Consider the following 19,124-nt stretch of genomic DNA (forward strand, 5'->3'; position numbering starts at 1 on the left):
TTCTAAGGTTCTCATTTCTAGATGAAATATCACAAAGGACAGTCTCTTAGAGTATTATTTTGATTGTGCTTAGACAACAACTTGGCAGGACATAACATATGACTTTTTGGGAATAAACACATTCATAGGAAGCTGCTGGCTGCAATGGATTCTTGCTAACATGTCTGTGTTTGGGGGGAAACTACCAGAGCACTTAAGTCCAACATAAATGCTGCCGCACTAGGCATTCATGAAGGGAAATTCAAATTTGGGCACCAAGATTCTTTCTGGAGTTAGAAATATAGAGGATTAATCTAACAGCTGAACCATTTTTTTTTTTCTTAAGCTTTCTAAATCCACATGTGCACAGATAGCATGCAAGAACTTGTGACCTAAAGGTGAACATTTTGCAATGTGCTTGTTGTCTAAGACAGCAGTGATGTCATGATGATTTTAAAGGACATGATGGACATGATGATCTTAAAGGTCTTTTCCAACCTTAACAAGTCTATGATTCTGTGAATGCAGACTTTCAGGCAAATTTATCTCTGAACTTCCCTAGAGAGCACTTAAAACATTAATCAGTTTTAGGAAGACATGTTTGCATCCATCCTGTTCTAAACCAGATGCTGATTACCCAGAAATTAACTATCTGCTCTCTCACACAGCAGTATGTTAGATGGGAACATACATGAATACAAATTCCAAGTAAAAATTGGAAGCTGTGAGAATGACTTTTACCCTAGTGAACTTTATGAAAAGGAAGTGCTGTATTTTCCAAGTATTTAAGATTCAAATTTTACCGGCAGTGGATGAAGTCGGGAACCGGATTATGCTGGCTGAAAGATGCTGCATCAAGGTTCATGCAAATTTCCACATTGTCTCCAGCCATGATTCGCACTGCAGCTTTATTTTCATCCTCAAATGTCTGCCTTTGCAAGGATGCACACAGAAGCAGCATGAAGTCATCTAGAAGAAAGTAGTTATTGCAAGGAAAAAATCAGTCATCAACAAAGGTGTAAGGAGAGTTGTGATATATTATAATGTTGTTACCAGACGGTTTTCCCACACATTGAACTTCCAAGACTGAGTGGTTTTCAATGCATTTAACTCTGAATAGAAATTTATAAATGTTTTTAGGTTTTTTTTACCTGTCATTGTCTATGACTTTTATGGAGAAATAAATGAGAAAAGGGGAAATATTCATACATTTTGATGTCAAGTGATAAAAAAAGAGATACAGGGAAAGCCAATGCAAAAATTAGGAATTCTGTGAATTTTTCTACTGCATTCAAAGCTTAGTATTCAATTGCCCAAAAAATCTGTCATATTGCTACTGAAGTGTAAATAAAAGGCTGGCTTCAAATTCCACTGTACAGATGACTTAAGCGAAGGACATGTAAGCACTTCATAATGATGTGCTAAAATACTTACACACAAGGAAGACAGGGTTTGGTCTCACAATGAAGTCTGGAAAGTATAACCACTTTATGATGTTGGAGTTGAAGTTGGCATTGCCACTTCTCCATGGATAGTCTGTGTAGCAGAAGCATGCAAAAATTCAATCAGTACCTCATAACAATTACTTAATCCTGTTCTTCAGAAGACTTACCAATTTTTCAGCATTTTTCTATAAAAGCAAGTAGCATTTTACATAAAGGGCGTCCTTACCTTTACAAGGAGCAGGTGGGATGCCAATGCAAAGGAAGTACTGGAATGTAATGATGCATGCTAGAAAACAGCAATATTTTGGCCAGATCTCTGCAATAGCTTTTCTCCTACGTCGATACAGTACAGCAATCAGCCAGAAAGCATGAATCATTGCATAAAAATCCATCCTTTGACCAATTACATTCACTGATAGAAGAAAACAAGTCTGGAAATGAAGTAAAGAAACAGAAACAACTTTTACAACCTCGTGGCTAGTCAGTACAGCAATAATAAGTTATTGTGGATCCTGACAGAATGCTTGGACGTGGCTGCATCTGACTGCAGGAAACCTGTGCAAACCAAGATGCTACAAAAGCAACTTCCACCATTCCACCCAAACACCTAATTTTTTGATACTCTTCTGTCTGTTTCTGTTATGGGATATCTAAAGATACAGGAAGCCTTGTCACAATAGCTGATATTTGAAATGTTTAATTGTTGCCAAAAAAAGAATGCATTACACAGCCACATATTTTGATAGGATGTACAGATGCGGAAATAAGAACTATCAAGGTTGGTAACAACTAAAATGTATCCGCATGTAGGAAATGGACAAGGCATTTAGGCCATACAGTTTCTATTGGTGATAGACAAATGCAGTCACTTCTTTAAGACAGCTTTAGTTTTCCATTAGGCTCTGCATTCCAGCATTTCTACTCTCTGGGTTCACTGAAAGCAGTCCCTTCACTCAGTTCCATGAAACGTATTTTGAAACTTTGTGAAAACTTCATTTATTCAGTGCACTATGCTATTTTGGTTTTCTCTCCCCCAGATTAGAATGATCCTAAAATTATTACCCAAAGGAAATAACTTACTGGGCTCCTTTAATTTTCATTCATTCTTAATCTTCAGATCGCTATGAACAGTTTACTCCATTATCAAAGTGGTGGTAGTGTTTAACAGATAGGTCAAGAGCATCATTATGATTAAATTTAGGATGCATTACTCTGAGAGTTGCCTCCTTCAGAGAGGCATAGAAAATTGTGAAAAATCACTATTTATGAAAAGATTTATTTAAAGTACATTTCATGTGCAGATGACAAATATAAAAGGTAAGGGAACTAAGAGATGACTAACATGAATGATGACTAATAAGCCTCTAGATGTCAAACACAGCCCAAGCTACTATTCAAAAATAAAACATTCAAAAGGTTTGGAATGATAATCTAAAGAAAAGTAGTACATATTTACCTCCAAACCAAACTTGTAGAAGAAGTAGTTTATGAAATACTTGACACAGTTTACAAGTCCATCATCCAGATGTGCTCTTGTAATATCATGGAAAATGGTTTTAGTCACAGGTGCAGTGAGGTTATTTCGACATCTGTAGTATTCTTGGTGACGGTAGATTGTAACTTCAAAAGCCAGAATAGCCAGCATCAGTAAGTTATTCTATGGGAGACACAATCAGGAGATTATTAAATAAAAGTCAAAACCACCAGAAGCTATTAAATTTTCTGATAAGCATAAACACATTAATACTCAAACTGGTGTTATCACTGAGGGCTTCTGCACTCCAGAATGCACTGGCACCTATTCCCAGATATTATGATTGAAACAAATTAAGGTTCACACCAGTTCTTCAATTTTGATGACTCATACAGACATCCAGAAGATTAATATAAAGACATTAATTAAAAAATACTATAATAAAAACTAATTGTGGAAAGGAACGGAAGGAAAAAATCACTGAACCATCCACATGCCCTCTCATATTTCATAGCTTCTCTTAAGGTATCAGGTTTTGTATTGCAGGAGAGAAGATAAAAACATACACAAAAGTCATCTGCAGCGGTTTAGCTGTCAAACTCTAACTTTCCAAAACAAGGATGTTGGGTAGAGCAAATTTAACCTGGCCACTCATTCACATGAATAGTATATCTGTCCCAAAGCCAGATAGACTAGGATGCAGTCAAGGGTGGCTATGAATTGATTTTTTATTCATCTCAGGAGGGAGACCTGCCCAATGTTCAATAGAAGAGAGGTACTAACTAACTCCAAAAGCTGGTTAAAAAGACCAGCTCAGAGAAAGTCCCTCAAGGAAGTCGTAACTGAAGCAGAAGTGGCAAACTCTAGATCTCTGTTCTCTGAGAAAATATTTGGGACAAGAATCTCCTGAAACAGGTTCCACTGGGTTTTTCATATTTTCTGACAACCTTAAACTGTGTATATAGAATGTTGGAGATTCTTTAAATTAACAAGAGATGTGGTTTTCCCCAGGACTTGGCACATTTTCACTGTAAGTGAAGTTCTTTAATCAAGACAGGAATAGTAAGACATTGCTCACAGGCATCAACCAAAACCAAGAAGAAAAACAACAGACATCCATTTACTAATGTTTGAATGAATTATTCTCTTAACTCATTATATTTTCTAAACTGTGGCTAAGGAATAAGCACTTAGAAAAATTAACTTTTAGCACACATTGTCATTCAGGGCAATTACTCCAATTAGACCCATCAGTCCTTTGGTACCTGAAAGCCATGCACCTCTTAATTACTTAGACTTCTTAATTATTACATTTCTTAAAGAGCTTTTAACAGATGGTAGAGTCCAAAAGTGATAATTTTACATGAAAGAATAGCTTAATTGCTACTGAATCCCTTCTGGAAATGTTCTGTGTAACAGATGTGGTTTTCTATTGCCTCTTTCCCTCTGTACTTCCCTATTATCAACGGTTTGCATTTTTTTTTTTGTGTGGCAGATTATTTATTTCAAAGACAATGCTACTTTCATAAAAAATAAGAAAATATCTGAACACAGAAAACAAAGGAGTTACCCTTAAGTACACAAGAAGGGGATAAGACTTTCTCAATCCAACCCACTCTGCCGGATCAACTGGCCCACTGTAGAGCACGGAGGTTTTCAGTTCTTCTAAATTTACCTTAGTTTCATTCTCTCCAGGCTAAAAAGAAAATTCAACAGTTATAAAACATAACTTCCAGACTATTTGGGAAGGGCATGATAATCAACAATAATACATCAGGTGAACTGTTATTTTTGTACTTGATATGCTTCCTTTTGCTCTCCTTCACCGAAGAAGACAGCAGTCAAACCTTTTTAATATGCATTTGTACTCACCAGTGTACAGTTACTGGAAAAAGTCTTGGGATCAATAGATGTGAGCTGGTACAACATTTTGCAGACAATAATCACACATGTCCAAACAGTGCAGATACTTGATGCCAGTGGGCGAAATTGAGCATATGGCAAAGCAAGAGCCCAGGCAATTAAAAACACAAAGTTAAACAGAGACACCTGAAAACACAAAAACAGTACAGAAATTACATGGAGTAACAAAAGAACTGAGAAAGTTTTGACCTTTTCCACAGAAGGTAAAAAATAGAATCACTCAAAAGAAAGGGACATGCAGAAACTTTGAGGAAAATACTGAAAAAAGAAAAAAATTACGATACCCACAATAACACAGACACAAAGTAGTAAGTGAAGAAGGAAAAACTTTACAGTTGGTTTAGGAAAAAATTTACCACCTACATAATATTAATACTATTAGAACCACAAAAATCCATATCTTCCTTATCAACAGATGTGAAATACAAAGGACCACATGCAGCTTCTGCTGCTTTAGTACACGAGACAAAGAAGAGATGGCACAGATCCGTGTGTTTGTGCAACTGATCTTCATCCTCTTGACTTCTCAACCCCCAAAATAAAAATTAAAAAAAAAAAATGAGGAAAGGGATATTTTTTTTGTTTTCAGTGAATCCCATCTTACTATCCTATTATCCATAGAGAACTCAAATTGCCCATACCTAGAATTACAGCTAAAAGTGTTGCTCCCTTTTTCTTCAGGCATTGTTCCACATTCTTGTTTCTTAAGCACCAGTCCGAGTGTAAGTAATTTTCCTACATGTGCCTTCTCAGTTCTTTTCTACAGCTTCCATCCTTGGATGGTGCTCACAGATAGTTTAAGCAGGAGAGGGGTTATGTCTCTTAAATCTAAAGAATCGGACTAATAAAATTTTAATATCTGGAGAAAAGGTGGGGGCTGAGACTCTTGAAACAGAAAGAATGTGGAAGAAGTCAAGGCAGGCTCCCAGCAGGTGAACAAACCCAGCAGGATCCCATAATTTCAGTGAGGTCTGACAGGAGAAAGCCCTCTCCCTACACCTGAGTGTGTAAGCACATGGCAGATGTTGACAGGCCTCCACGATGTGTGACATTTTGACAGTGGGTGTTTACTTGCCTCTTTCACTGTGACCCAGATGATGTAAGAGGAAACAATTTTGATGATGTGCAGCTCCAACAGCCACCACACGAAGACTTGCATCTTGTGAAAATACTCCAGGAATTTCAAAAACAGCACTGTAAGGCGGTCGATCACCAGATGCCACTTGTTCCTTAAATCTGCAGGGATGTTCAAGGAGAATCATTGTAAGGACAAAACCAGAAGGTCTCTGTGAAATGGAATACTCCACTAGACAACAACAAACATTCAGCTTCTCTTCTAAGCCTTAGAGTAAGAGAAGATGGAGGATAAAGCTATGGCTCAGTGGTTAACTAACTAAAAATGGAGTTGAAGCCCACTTAGCTGGGGTGCTTTCCCTTTTGACCCACATTCCCTGGAAAGATTCTGCACTTCAAAAGCGGCAGTTGTGGCCTCCCTTGCCAATTTTGCTTTTATTCCTCTCATCAGAGCTCTTTTTGGACTCTCATCCTCCAGGATTTTTGGACCTAAGCATAGAGATCTCACTCAGGAACTAATTCCAGCCCTGGTCCTTTTCCAGCTCAGAAAAATACTTTTTTTTTTTGGTGCATGGAAGCTATGGACCCAGCCTGTTTTCAGACAGCACAGACTACTGCTACTACACAGAAAGCTTTTCAGCAGATTGGAAGAAATCTGTGCACACTGGGACTTGGATTCCTGTCACAAGGGTTTAGACAATTCTACTATAGACACCTTCAGATATCAGAGTTGTCTAAACTGCCTTGAAAACAGCACAGCCTCTTAGAGTGGGACCTGTGCCTTCACAGGACATCTAAATCAAGAAAGGGAAATGGTAGTCCAGACAAATATTTCCCTCAGTTGAAAAATGGAGTCTATCAAGTGGAGATCGTGAAGTTGGGTGAAAGTATCCCTTCACAGGAGTGTTTGGCTAAAAAAACCATCCTCCCAAATAGTACTCCAGTGAGCAAGCTTGTGGCATCACCCATTACACGTGAGTAATACATGACATGACAATACACATGACAATACATTTGCTGAACAGTGCTCTCTAAATGATGACTTTGCTTGTGGGCTGGCTGTGAAACTTTTTCATCTAGCTCTACATATTACTATAGAGTCTTCACACTGTATCCAGGGTTTCAGAAGCATTTTGGAGATTAGGAGGGATTTTGCATGCAGTGAGAACACTCTTTACACCAGAGATGGAAACATTTGCAAGTGATACCAAAGCATATCACTGTCTAAGCTGGTAAAAATGAAAAGGAGTTACCACCATCTTTATGAGATTATTTCAAATTATCACTTTATTTAATATGTAAAGAACACCAAGATGGTTACTCCATGCATATTTGGGTGAAGAACACATGCATATTTGTGTGAAAAAGCAGACTTCTGGAACACCTCACAACTAAATTCCATTTTTTTCCTTTGCCTAAACACAACTTAGGAAATCCTAATAAAAATGCTGAGTGATAAGAATTCTGTAAGCACATAATCAAACTTGAGAAATTAATTAGCCTACAGAAATCTAATCCTATATGTGTTTTATAAGCACAATGAGAGTATTTAAGAGAAGTCTTTACAGAGGTAGATGTTCTCACTCATTCTTTCATTGCATTTGTTTTCATTTGCAGTGTTGCATCATGCAAGATGTATCCAGACACTGCCAGTTAAGCGTAGCAGGCAGAAAATGTGCTCTGTCTAGCATGGCCAGGTAATACACACACATAAAATTCAATAAAATACAGGCTTGACTGCATCCACTGAAAAGTACAACACTCTGTAAGTAAAGTCTGCACACGTGAATGTGTTTAATGCTCTGAACACATGGCTGTATAAAAATGGTACAACTCCAGTAGAAATAAATGCCATCTGCACCTTAAAGATGGATCCCCTTGTGCTATTTCCAAACAACACCAGCTGCAGCTCCCCACTTCCCTGCTTGCCTGTGTCACTGCACAGAGTAATGTCCACAAGCTGGCCTCTGTCCCAAAGCCCTCCCAACAAACTGGGATGCCTGGAGTGCACCAGACCCCTCATCCCTCACAGACAGTATGAAAGCTGGCCAATAAAGGTTTTCATGGCCCTTGACCACACCTCTGTGATGACAGCTGTTCCAGCCAGGAAAGGTTAGTTGTTTTAGCTGAGGTTCAAGCACTGGAACAGGCTGTCCAGGGAAGTGGTGGAGTCACCACCCCTGGAGGTATTTAAAAGACGTATAGGTGTGGCATTTAGGGACATGGTTTAGTGGTGGATATGGCAGTGCTGGTTTAATGATTAGACTCAATGATCTTATGAAGTCTTTTCCAGCCTAAATGATTCCCTGATTCCCTAGGGATGCTAAGCCTGATGTGCTGCCATTTTGCCTGAGCAAAGATCCCCTCCCTATTTAGGTGTCACAGTCCTGTGAATATTGGCATGAGTAACTAAACTTGTAGCAAGACCCTTTCAAAAGAATACAGCTTCCTTTGGTGTTAAATGCTCTTTCCTAGTTTCACTTTTGGCTCATGTTACAAACTGAGTAATGGTAATAATTAATTTTAGAAGTTCAAATTAACAATATCAAGGATGACAGTATAAGCCATACCCATGTCTGCCCTTAAGCTTTTTTATGTTCATCCAGGCTCAATTACACATTCCATATTCAGAAGTGAAAAATATGACACTAATGTGCACATAAATAATGAAGCAAATCCATTGGGACTTCTGGGGAGGAGTGTGTTGAAAGCATGCAGTATCAGATATTAAATATGCATGTGTATTATTTTCTCAGTTGTAAGGAGATTTCTCTCTAAAGAAGTACTTAGGATTTGGGGTAGCCTTCAAATAATCTAACCCAGACCACCTTGAAGAAACGGGCAATGGGTTTTTGTTGGTTTCTTCCTCTCACCATCCTACAGTACGATTTTTTCCCAGGGAGAGCCTGTAGCCTGTTGAATAACTGATTAGTAGCCATCTGCTCTATTCAAGCTCTTTGAAACAGACTGCATGTGAAACTAGAGGGATAACCCGGTGATTGCAGTTAACAGGGATGACCAATAACAAACCACCTGTTGACACGATTAAATAAGACCGAGGAAGTAAAAATTAGCATTCTGCAAAGCTTACCTGTAGTTTCTTCTTCCTCAGATTCATTGTCTTCATCATCATCATCATCCTCATCATCATCATCGTCTTCTTTATCCTCATCCTCCTTCTCTTCTTTTCCTTTTTTGACCCTCCCTTTCCCTCCCTCCCCCTCTGGTTCTTCCATTCTTTTCTCACCAGCCTCTTCCAGCATTTTATCCTCTTCCTTTTCTCTGCTGGCTGTTAAATTCATCATAGTTATGTCAGGAAGGCTTCCATCTTGGTGCACCAGTCTGTTGGTAAACAGCAGCATGTCAGCAAACTGAGGAGTAATGACATCAGTCTTTTTCTTTCTCAAACTGTATAATTAGAAAAAATTAAACTGTTCATGGAAAATGCCTTAGAAGTAGAAAAGTTAATGATTCTGGTACTCTCTCCAAACACACACTGAAAATTGAGTTGCTGGAATGTATTAGTAACTACTACTCACTCAGATACTAATGGTTAGTTAGTAATGAGTGGTGTTGACACTTAAACTTGACATTTTCCCCACTGGAGAAAATGGTCAGAGTTTAAGATGTAGAAGCATGAAATGACATTATTTAAGAGGAAACATTTCATGACTTCACAGGGGACTTACTCATTTTGGTGGTTTGGTATTTTTTTCTTGAGGCTGCTCAAAGTAATTGGAACAGAAAGAAAAAGGGAGATGAGAACAGAGGGGTTACAGAAGAAGGTCATTGACAAATACGTCATGCTACATCACAAGTCATAAAGCATTCTCCTACGCCATCAGCGGAAGCCTTCTGATGCCAAGAGCATGCCATCATGACATTCACAGGGTGCTTCTATAAAGAAACATGGATTTGCAGCACAGATGGAAAGGGGGCAACCTATTTACACCAGTGCTAAACATGGTAAATGCTATACTGTGCTCTGAGCAATGCAGCTGAACCATCACAAGTATCTGACCTATCACTGTAATTGCATTTCCACCTTCCTCCAACTACAAGATGCACCTGGAAAGCCAAGGAGTTGGCAATTTTTCTTCTAGCTATAGATTTGGGAACAAACAAAAGCAAGAATTCCATGGCTGCACCTTCAGAAGATTTTATAATATCTGTGTTTGATAGTGCCATTTATTCTTTCTTTGCCACATGTCACAGAGAATTTTTCTTTAATTTATAATTGTCACCATCTAAATCTAATCAGTAAGTTTCATTGGGATATGACTGATTTAACACAGAAACAATATTTCTCTAGTGCCATGGTGCCTGTTTCTTTTTTTTCCTGAGATTATTCAGTATATATATTTTCTTTACTAGAGAAAATATATATTTTCTCATAGTTTTATTTTTTCTCCCACAGCTGTGCTGCTGGGACTCACCTCCCATAGCTGCAGAAAACCCTTTGAATATGACTCCTTGCAATGAAGTCTGCATTTGGCAAGTACACGATTAGGTCATTAAATGTTTGGTTATGCTATTGAAATTACTACACTCAGCATAGTTTCAAGCACCTGTAAGGCTGTTTAAATATGTGATAGTACCATCTCAGGGATTTATTTTTCTTGATGTGGAATTCTTGCATGTAACTATTTATACAGGAAATTCTGCCAATTTTAGGATTTTTATATTTCAAAAAACTAAAAATCTATATATTTTCCCTTGATCATTAATAACTAAACTAATAGGCTAGGCAGTTAATGAGAAATTCAAACAAGAAGAATTATTTTTCAATCATTTTGGAGTTGAAGTGTCTTCAAGATGGAAACTTTGGTGCCCCAAATGAAGGAAAAACTACAGAAATCTGACTAAGCAATCCTGAAGTAGAAATACCATGCCAATTGTTAAAAAGCAGAAAAATTGATTTAAAATTAGAAGTTTAACAAGACATTCAAACATTAAAAAAAAAAGAAGTAATAAAGTTTAATCACATTTTAGCCACATTCATGGCTAAAATTCCTCATCATGGGTTGGACAATGAACCTGCGTGTCTAATAACGAAAAAAAAATCCAGTTTATTCAGTAACTTTGGCTACTGAAAACAGAATCATAAAATAGTTTAGGTTGGAAGGGACCTTGAAGTATCCATCCCCACTGCCATGGCCAGTAATACCTCCCAGCAGACCAGGTTGCTCAGAGTCCCATCCAGCCTGGCCTTCAGCACTGCCAGGACTGATCCATAACCTCCCTGGATGGTATGTTCCAGTGTCTCACCATTCAACAGTAAAGAATTTCTTCCTAATATCTAACCTAAATTTCCCCTCTTCCAATTTGTACACATTACTCCTTGTCCTGTCACTACAATTCCTGATGACAAGTCCCCCTCCAGATTCCCTGTAGGCCCCCTTCAGATACTGGAAGGTTTCTGTGAGGTGTCCAAGCAATCTCTTCTCCAGGCTGAACAGCCCCAACTTTCTCAGCCTGTCTTTGCAGGGGAGGTGCTCCAGTCCTCTCGTCAACTTTGTGCCTCTACTCTGGACTTGCTCCAATAGTTACATCTCCTTCTTATGTTGGAGACCCCAGAGCTGGATGCAGCACTCCAGGTGAGGTCTCACCAGAGCAGAGCAGAGGGGCAGAATCCCCTTCTTTGACCTGCTCACCACACTCCTTTGGATGCAGCCCAGGAATCCATCGGCTTTCTGGGCTGTAAGTGCATGCTACCGGCTCATGGTGAGCTGTTCACCAACCATCACACCCAATCACTTCTCCTCAGGGCTACTCTCCATCACTTCTCTGCCCAACCCATAGGGGTGTCTGGGATTGCCATGACTCAGGTGTAGGACCCTGCACTTTGCTTTGCTGAACCTCACAAGGTTTGCATGGATCTGCCTCCTGAGTGTGTCAAGGTCCCTCTGGATGCCATCCCTTCCGTCTGGTGTGTTGACAGAACCACACAGCCTGGTGTCCTCAGCAAACTTGCTGAGGGTGCCCTAGATCCCACTGTCCATGTCACCAACAAAAATGTTGAACGGTCTCAGCCTCAGTACTGGTGTTGAGAGGCACTACTCGTCACTGGTCACACGAACAATGAGCCACCGAGCAATTCTGCGTGTGGCCATCCAGCCAGTTCTTTATCCACCACGTGGTCCATCCATGAAAACCCTGTCTCTCCAATCTGGAGACAAGGATATCATACCGGATAGTGTCAAACACTTTGCATAAATCCAGGTAGACAATGCCAGTTGCTCTGCCCCTATTTATCAACACTGTACCCTTATCATACAAGGTCACCAAATTTGTCAGGCATGATTTCCCCTCAGTAAAGCCATGTTGGCTGTTACCAATCATCTCTTTTGGGACTCTTTGATTATTTTCGTATCTAAGTCACAGATCAGCTAGTATATATACTAAAAGGATATTCAGATTTCTATAAAGTGACTAAACATCAATGTTCCCTAAAATGACATGACTAACTTATATTTACCTGGAACTCTAATAAAGTATCAATAGGAGGGTCATGAAGAAGAGAGAATGAATTTTCAGTTCAGTTCAAATGTTTTAGAGATCCCTGGTTACTATAAACCATCAGAGTTCATTTAAAAGGCAATAGACCATGAAATGAAAGTAACCACATCAAAACCAATCAGACAGGTTTTTGTATATATGCAATTGCATTGATTTTTATGAGATATCTTCCCAAGTGACTTTTATAATGAAAAAGTCTACATTCACACTGGTGTAAATCAAGGACTTAATGACTTACCTCAGTGTAAATTGGACAGAAACACAGTAACTCTATAGGATTTGGCATGAGTGGATTCATCTTTTTCTTATTCATATAATTCCCATTTGTGTTCTGGAAATCCAGGAGGCAAATGGGGTTATAAAGATTGGTACATGTAATATATATACCTGATAAAGCCTCAGTATGAGTTTAGTTTTCAGTAGGCTTAGTTTCATTGGCATCAGTAGGCTTGAGCATTGGATCATGTGCTTAGGACATCCAAGGACAGATAAAAAGCCCTGCCCAATGTTTGGAAAGTTAGTCTACTTGGAATCTCTCTTCCAAAACTTCCTTATGTATGGCTAGGATTGTTTTTCCAATTTCTTTTTATTTTTTTTTTTTTCTTTTTCATTATGAGATCACCTTATATTGTAACTGACAACATTGAAGTATTAAGATATAAAAACTTCACTAGTTTAGAATTCTTAAGACAAACTACCCATACATCTTCACAGCTAGTGAGATATGACTTCGTTGTTAGAAGGCATATTTTGGTTGGAAATTACCCCAAATAACATAAAGGCATTGTGTCTGATACTAAGGAAGAGAAATAACTAAATAACAATGCAGGCAACAAGCCTTGAAGGTACAGCCACTACAGCTTTTAGCTGAGAGTATTTCATACTCTCAGGTTCATTAAATAGGGCATCAATAATGAGAAGTATACCAACAGATCTAGTTTTTGGCAACAAAGCAATTTCAGTGGCACTAAAATCATGCTTGTGCCACAAAGACTTTCACCTATTTTACATTTACTAGAGAAGAAGGTTAATTAATTGAATGAATTATTAAGCATCTTTTGTCTTTGATAATTTTTTGCTTATGAATTTGTTTATGAATTGTTTGAAACTTTCTGGCTAAAAGAAGTCCTCCAGTATCTTTTACACAAAGCCTTAAGAACAGAAAGCTTTCTGCTCTGCAGAACACTTTTTTTTTTTTTTTGTGAACTTTTAAGAATGGTGACCCAAACTATGTGATGACATTTAAGAAGGAGCATGAAAATGACTCATAAATTGACTTCTTGTTAGACCAGGTAGTCACAAATATCTAAACAATGTATCTTCATGGTTTTTCTGTTTATATTCAGTTGTGACAACAACTCAGAAGTCCTTCTATTCTCAGAGATGATTAAAAAATAGCTCACATTTATTCCAGTTAAGTGTTTTGAAAGGAATCTATTTTATGGAACAGTTTTTAAGATGACATTTATAAAGGGATGATCACGATGGTAGTTTTTCTAGTTTGGATCCTGCAGCACCCAACTCAGCCCATGAATTAACAGCCTTAGCATGCAGTGGGTTCAGTGTTCCCTTTCCAACTCTGAAATTTCAGTCTGTACAAACTCGTAATGCATACCACATATTTAAGTGAACAGTCCCTCAAATTCCCATTCTTACATGCTTGGAGAAAGACAGGGGTGTCTGTCTCTGTCTGTCTGTGTGTCTGTGTGTACACAGGCGCATGCAGGCATGCATCTTTCCATGCACAAATAAAGGGTAGATAAACGAGCCTCCTCAACCAAATCTATTGTCTGCAGCCAATTACAAATAGCATCAATTATTCCTGCATTGAGGCATGGGCAAAGTTTAGGAGAATTCTCAGCTGGGAGAAGAAACTCACAATGTATAAATATGCAGAAGAGGTGTATTAACTGCTTCATCAGCTTTAGGAAACTGCAATACCTGAACAACGTTATCTCCCTGCTTACTTCACAGTACTGTGCAGCAAGAACATACTTTGCTTTAAGACAACTAAGAAGTAACAAAAAAAAAATAAGGTATATCGGTTTTTAAGGAAAGGAAGAATTGAAGTACCCACCTATTAATTATTAGATATACACGGCCATTGACTTTGGCATGGCTATGAGGTGGGAGATGAAAGCACAAGATGAAAATGGGAAATGAATTAGAGAGAGAAAAGAAAACTGTTAAATAGGAACAAACACACTTTCCTGTCTACCAATGTGTTATGACACATTGTCATAACAATGCACACTCTGAAATTTTAACATACACCATGCAGTGAAAAGTCTAGGAAGCTTATAAAGGCAACTCTTAGACATTAAGAGCCTATGCAACTTTAGTCAGAACTACAGATAATTTTCACAGTCCTCAAAATGTGAGAACAGCCTCTACTGCTTTACTTTAAGTAAGCCTTAGAATACCACCATTTTTAAACATATTTTCTTTTTTTAAAAAAAAATATGCAAAGGTAATTACGGCAGAGCATCATATCAGAGAAATTATCTACCTCACAGCCTTTTTCTCTGCCATCCCATAATCCATGGTACAGCAAGGAAATGGGCTTGGAAAGTCCTAATCAGAGAGTTTTCCTTTCTCTTGCAGATGTAAAACTGAGACTCTTGGTTCTGACATCTTTATAAATCATGAGAAGTGCCTCACTCTGCCAGTTCCAATAAGCCAATTTTTTGCCCTCTCTTTAAAGCTGGCAGACCTTTACTCTTCAACTCACTGCAAATTTTGCTCATGAGAAGCTGCATTTGAATAAATGCACATTCTCATTAAGTTTAACAGGACTCTTCAGTTGCACACAACTGTAGTATTGTATTCACACCTGGCAGTTCAAAGGCAGATGGAGGAACTGGACGTGCTTTCTTTATTGCTTTCATGACAATCTCTCAGCTGCTGTGCTTATTTTAAGAAGCTTACAATTAAAAGGACTGAGTTCTGTCTTGTTACTTAAAATGAAGGTTCTGTTTCTGTATTTAAATTTTTTTTTGTTGCCAAAGGTGCAGCATAAAAGCAGTTCAGAAAGGTAAAACATTAAAGTGAATGCTAGTGTCTTCAAAGCAAAAAGTAAAAATAAGTTTTAGTAGCTTTGAGAGAAAACTCAAATATATGAATGTTGAATCTGTTTTAATTGCCCCTGCAACTTCTTGCTAGCTTTACTGTTAAGCTGAAGTTGGTTGTTGTGTTAGTTCTTATCCAGCTTTATGCATCACCAATACAAATGTCAGCTGAGCTCTTGTCGTGAAGCTGTGAACTATAGTTAGCTGATGTTCAATAGTGATTTATTGCATCAAGGGAAGAAAAGAGTTTATTTTCATGTCAGGCAGTGTTATTAGGAATACAAACCAAGAAAACTGTTCTGATTTGGGTGTTGGTCATAATATTTAAAGCTGCTCAGGAGGAACAAAGGAGATACGTGGTATTTGTGATTTTGAAAATAGTGAAAAATGGCAAATGTAACACACATGCCAAATTTAACAGTTAAAAATAAGCAGCTACTTATGTGACTGCTTAATACAATCTAGTACACATTTAAACCCAAAAAAATAGCATTCTAATTCCAAGATAAAAAAGCTGATAATATCACATGATCCTCTTCATCTGCTACTTTAATAAAAAGCCTGGTAAGACAATGAATGTCCACTTTCAGCATAATACCTCAAGGCTACTTATTCCTGGAAAAAATGTTTGCTCACAATGCATTAAAACGTTTTGTGTCTTCACCATCAGCAGTTCCATCCTTTGGGAATAAAGTGACTTTAGTCACAGTGATCCCCTTCATGCCAGCATTTGGAAAACTGTATAACATTCTTGTATCTTTGATGTCATTTTCAAGTAGTGGTTTTCACAGGCAAAGTGAACCCATCAAAATCCTGCCAGGGCCTCAGGGTTATTTTCTTTGTATTCTGTGTCTATTGGATCCCACTGGAAGGGAGGTGGAAACTTCCTATGTTACTCAGCAAAAGTGCAAACTTTGGGCTGCAAGGCAGCTTGTGGAGTTATGGCAAACTGTAAAGCATTCCCCCAAATGCCTCAGCCCAGGAACAGCTCCATTTCAGCTCAGACACATATCTGGGCTCTGTTTTCAGGACTTAGCCAGTTCAGAGCTGTTGACACGTACCTGCTGCTGCACAAAAGTCCACTATGGGCATGTGCAGTTTGCTCACAGGCCATTACAAAAGTGCCCTTGAATCTACCATCACATTTAGCAATTCCAGAAGGGCAATGGGGGAGTTATTACACAGACAGACATTTAAAAGGTAAGTTTAATCCCCGCCCCCACACCTTTATTGGGAAATTCTATCAAGTTTGATCTCTTCCGGTCTTAGCAATTACTTCAATACAGAGACTGGAAGCATTCCATAAAACTGGAGCTTATTCTCATGGCATAAACTTGTACCATAAACTGTGAAGTAGCTCCAGATTGAATCGAATGTATGAAAAATATCTGAAATGCTTTGTAAATTTTGCGTAACCTAGAACATAATTCCCTGTTAAGTAACTGGCATTATTCCATAACACCCTGTGGTCTATGTGGTGCTATGCAGCTAGTCCCCATTCACAGAAGTGCAGCTGAGATACATTTATCATTAGACAGGTGAACATTCTGAAAGTAGGGTCTAAATTAATTGCTTTCTTCAGAGAATGAATGAACTCTCATTGCATACTATAACCCTATGTACCACAAAATAATTTCCCCCTCTTTATTCCTGGCTCAGTATCCTAGGCCAGATTGGTTTTTATGCAAGAAAATATATAAGAATTGAACACACTGAAAAAGTGATGTCCTAGGTTCATGAAAAAATGCTAATGAATGTCTGGATGAAATCACCAAATGTCAAGGTGTTTCTATGAAAAGAAACCACAAACTCAGAATTTTTCCATTTCTGAAGTTCAACTTTACAAAAAGGCCTAACTGTTCAATGAAAATGTGGTATTTTCCATAGATCTCCCAATCTTCATGTGGCCCTCAAAATGGATGTTGAAAAAAAAGAAGTGACCCAAAATAAAAGCTATATTTCTTATTAGTGACAGGAACACACATACCAAAGGACTCACACAGTAATTAAGCACCTAAATTCCATTGAATGTCAAAGCAAATGAAATAAATACATAAATGCCATTACTACCTTTGAGAATGAACCCTAAAATGAAAAGTTCAGTGTGTAGGGGAAAACAGGGAGAGACAGATACTTTGGTTGTAGTGGAGTGCTGGATACTGTGCACTTTCTTTTTAAGCCAGGTAGTCATAGCAAAGGCATATAACATCTACTGAAAAGTGAGCACTACAAGATAGTGAGAAACAGCATTTCCATACAGAAAATAAATAGTTCCATTTACTTGGCTTCTTTACCTGTAAATAGTGTTGTCCTGTTTGCTGGTTACAGCTTTTAAATCAGTGATCTGGAGAAACCGATCGTGGAAATAGTGAAGGTGTAAAATACACACCAGTAGGAAGGAGGTAGGGATAAAGATGCGTGTGAATAGATCAGCCACAGAAAACTGTTTCAAGCCAAGGTCCTCTAGTCTGGAAAAAAACCAAAATTCACTAAGGCATCTTTTCACACAAAATATTCTTTCCATGAGACATTATTACAAATGATTTGCAATAGGAAATAAGGGGATGTCACTTTATACATGGTTTTGGTTTCTAAAATTCTCACAAACTAGCAATATTTACAATGCAAGTATCTTGTGTTTGGACTCAGTAATGTAGAGATTTACTGTAAATGCACTGTCAAATGAAAAAACCCTGCCACAGATCTCTTGAATCAGATGAGTTTTCTCTGACTGAAAGTCCTGCACTGGAGATCCACTCCTATTGCTTATACTTTCTAATGTAAGCTCCTCTTGAGAAATGACCAACTCATCATAAAGATGAAGAAACCCAGTCTTCCTTATTAGCAGGAGAGCAGGTTCACCTTCATCAGTTCCAAACATCCTGCAGATCTACCCTTAATCTTTCCCTGGATCTGGTTCCTATTGTCAAAGTGGAGAAGAGAAATATTGTCACTTTATTGAGAACAGAAGCAATCCAATGGCCTAAGCAGCCAACTGGAGAAAATATGACTCTGAGCTCCTCTCTGGGTTTGCTCACTTCTATGGTTACACCAATAAATAACTGAGTGCCTAAAATCAGCTATGCCTGAGAATGGCTGCAGGACATTTTTCTCCCATAAGGAGGAAGACTACTCTCAGATCCTCCAGTGACACTGAACTCAGAGATCCAAAGATAAAAATAAAAAATTAATCAAAACCACTTACTTCCTTTCATCCAGGCCTGTCATATTCTTCCACAACCCAGGAAATGACTCAAACTGGTATGTGTAGATGAAGATAAGTACCAACATTGTGTAAACAACCACTGACATCCAGAAGTACTTTAAAATCTTCCTCCACCATTCATAGTGTACCTGAAAATCACACACTAAAGATGCTGACACAAGCTGAAGGCAAAGACACTGATAGAAATATTGACGACATTGTATTGTCAAACAAGGATGAAGAACACTATTTTTCCTTGCTAGTTTGAAATAAGCAATGATTACCCAGCGCGAGGCACAGATTTTTGACATAGTATTTACTTCTAATTATTCAAGTAAAGACTTTAATGCAAAAAGGTCTGATGAGACAGGAGCCACAAGACACAAAGTCAGGAACAGCTTTAGTCACCTAATTTCACCACCATTAGGTGGTGAAAG

At 38.2% G+C, this 19,124-nt stretch overlaps 1 protein-coding gene across 6 annotated transcripts in view; it reads right to left on the reverse strand.

Moving 5' to 3' along the window:
* Positions 1 to 19,124, reverse strand: part of PIEZO2 (piezo type mechanosensitive ion channel component 2) — a 286,113-nt gene that overhangs the window by 62,802 nt on the left and 204,187 nt on the right. For 5 of the 6 annotated variants that reach the window (XM_086892756.1, XM_086892783.1, XM_086892749.1 and 2 more), the window contains 10 exons: positions 18,688 to 18,836; positions 17,777 to 17,950; positions 8,987 to 9,237; positions 5,897 to 6,057; positions 4,771 to 4,947; positions 4,469 to 4,594; positions 2,881 to 3,081; positions 1,651 to 1,855; positions 1,414 to 1,515; positions 783 to 948 (listed from right to left, as the gene is read on the reverse strand). In XM_086892756.1, coding sequence (XP_086748882.1) covers positions 783 to 948; positions 1,414 to 1,515; positions 1,651 to 1,855; positions 2,881 to 3,081; positions 4,469 to 4,594; positions 4,771 to 4,947; positions 5,897 to 6,057; positions 8,987 to 9,237; positions 17,777 to 17,950; positions 18,688 to 18,836 — 1,712 coding nt within the window. Of the gene's footprint in view, positions 1 to 782; positions 949 to 1,413; positions 1,516 to 1,650; positions 1,856 to 2,880; positions 3,082 to 4,468; positions 4,595 to 4,770; positions 4,948 to 5,896; positions 6,058 to 8,986; positions 9,238 to 9,584; positions 9,618 to 14,491; positions 14,534 to 17,776; positions 17,951 to 18,687; positions 18,837 to 19,124 lie in introns of all 6 variants that reach the window. The other variant, XM_086892793.1, reaches the window with a different exon arrangement.

This window comes from Cyanistes caeruleus, chromosome 1 (assembly GCF_971803275.1).
Source record: "Cyanistes caeruleus chromosome 1, bCyaCae1.hap1.1, whole genome shotgun sequence".
NCBI classification, from domain to species: Eukaryota; Metazoa; Chordata; class Aves; order Passeriformes; family Paridae; genus Cyanistes; species Cyanistes caeruleus.